Raw genomic sequence first — 1997 nt, forward strand, 5'->3', positions numbered from 1 at the left:
GTGGGGCAGTACCTGGGTTGGGGATGGTACCTGGGTTTGGGGATGACGGTGAGGCAGTCGCCCGTCTGCGCGTCCCACACGCGGATCTGCCCCACCAGGCAGCAGCTGACCAGGAGCATCCCATCGCTGGCCAGGCACTCGATGTCCTGCCAAGGAAGGAAAGACAGGCACGGCTGAGTGTGGCCCTGGAGCCCGACCACAGCCTTGTGTGGCTGAGGAATGCAGAGGTGACAGATTTTATGTCAGAACTGGCTGGTTTAGGAACCGAGGGACACCGAGAACATGGATATCCCTGGAAGTGTCCCAGGCCAGGCCGGACGAGGCAATAACGGGACCTGCAGAGCCCAGAGCGAGTCCCAGGAGGTGGGAAAGCACTGCAGGAGATTTCGTGCTCCCATATCCTTTGACAGGTACACTTCTCCCCAAATGTGACGTACCATGAGGTGGCCCCTGAGGACCAGGGGCACGATCTCGGTCTCGGGGGGCGAGTATCCGTAGTCGTCGCAGGGCAGGTCCCCCCTCTTCCTGCGGCCGTGCCCGTTCTGCCCGTAGTTCTTGGGGCAGAACACCCGGTACAGGCAGAAGAGCAGCAGCACCAGGATGATGCCCGAGGCCAGACCCAGAGCAGCCACCCTGGGGGGGACACACAGACACAACGACAAGGACAGGGGGAGAGAAAAGAGATGAGGGATCCAATTTCCGGGTTTGAAAAATCCTGTGCCAGGATTACACGTGCGCTGCTCTAAATGTCCCGGTGTGAGAAAGATTTTAAGCAAATTTGTTGGAAATTAAAGGGGTTTTTAATGGGAAAATGACAATTTCAACAAGATTTGAGGCTTTTCTGTAAGGAAAGTAGAGAGCAACTAAGTCCCCACTGGATGGGGACTGGGATAATCCAAAGTGTGCTCAGCACCTGCAGATTCAGGCAGGGAAGGAAGTTCCTTGCACCAGAGTTTGATCTGACACCCCATAAATCATTATCAAATGATATCCAGGTGGTTGCTGCCCCATCCCTGGAAGTGTTGAAGGCCAGGTTAGACAGGGCTTGGAGCAACCTGGGCTAGTGGAAGGTGTCCCTGCCCTGGGCAGGGGGTTGGAATGAGATGAGCTTTAAGGTCCCTTCCAAACCAAACCAAACCAAACCAGTCTGGGATTCTCTGAAATCATGGCATTTATACCCAAAATCAGTCTCCCATCCCTGCTCCCCAGTGATAAACAGGCTGGATGCAGAGCCCACTCCTGCCCTCAGCTGATGGGCCCCTGCCAGGGGAGATGAATTCAGCTGTGCCCCGAGTGTCCCAGCCCAGGCTCTGGCCCTGGAGCTCCACAGGTATGTGTTGGTGTCCCAGCCCAAAGCAGCCCCGGGGCTGAGGAGGGTCAGAAGGCTGTGACAAGGACATTTTACTTGTAAAGGGTGACATCCTGGTGGCCCTGGAGCTTGGCTGTGTGGTCGGGCTGAGCTCCGGTGTCCGGATCCCCTCTGCTGGAGGCCAGGAAGGGGTGGTAGCGCGAGGCCTCCTGGGGATGTCGCACCTCCAGGGCCTCCTGTGGGTTCAGGTACAGCGTGACAGGGATGGCTGGCAGGATGCTGATGTACCTGAAGGGGGGGAGAGGGGAGAACAGCTCAGGAACAGACACCAAGACACAGGAATCCCTCCAGGTGACCAGGCAGCCAGGGCAGGGTTCGGGTGCTTTCGGTCAGGAACTCCAGGTGTTCTAAACTAAAGATCTCCTTGGAAATATTCTTCTCCAAAGGTATTTCCCAGGTCTTAACCCTTCAAAGAGCCAACAGTGGGATGAACTCCTGATGAGATCAAACGGATCCCATGGATTTAAGCAAGGATACAACGATCTGGTGCAGTTTCCTGTGCACTGCAAACCAGATCTCCCCAAGAAGGTTCTTCAGCTCAGATGTCTCTTCCTCACATGTACCATCCCCACCACTTACAGGTGATCAGACTATGGAATCACAGGACCACTGAGGTTGGAAAAGCCTC

General features: G+C 55.8%; 1 protein-coding gene across 1 annotated transcript in view; it reads right to left on the bottom strand.

Moving 5' to 3' along the window:
* Nucleotides 1-30: 30 nt before the first annotated feature.
* Nucleotides 31-1997, bottom strand: part of SCAP (SREBF chaperone) — a gene marked incomplete at its 3' end in the record, with an annotated part of 44348 nt that continues 42381 nt past the window's right edge. Inside the window, 3 exon segments of the mRNA XM_029964661.1 lie at nucleotides 31-146; nucleotides 438-633; nucleotides 1406-1691. Coding sequence (XP_029820521.1) covers nucleotides 31-146; nucleotides 438-633; nucleotides 1406-1691 — 598 coding nt within the window.

The sequence above is a fragment of the Manacus vitellinus genome, unplaced genomic scaffold (genome assembly GCF_001715985.3).
Source record: "Manacus vitellinus isolate BGI_N305 unplaced genomic scaffold, ASM171598v3 scaffold_78_pilon, whole genome shotgun sequence".
Lineage (NCBI taxonomy): Eukaryota > Metazoa > Chordata > Aves > Passeriformes > Pipridae > Manacus > Manacus vitellinus.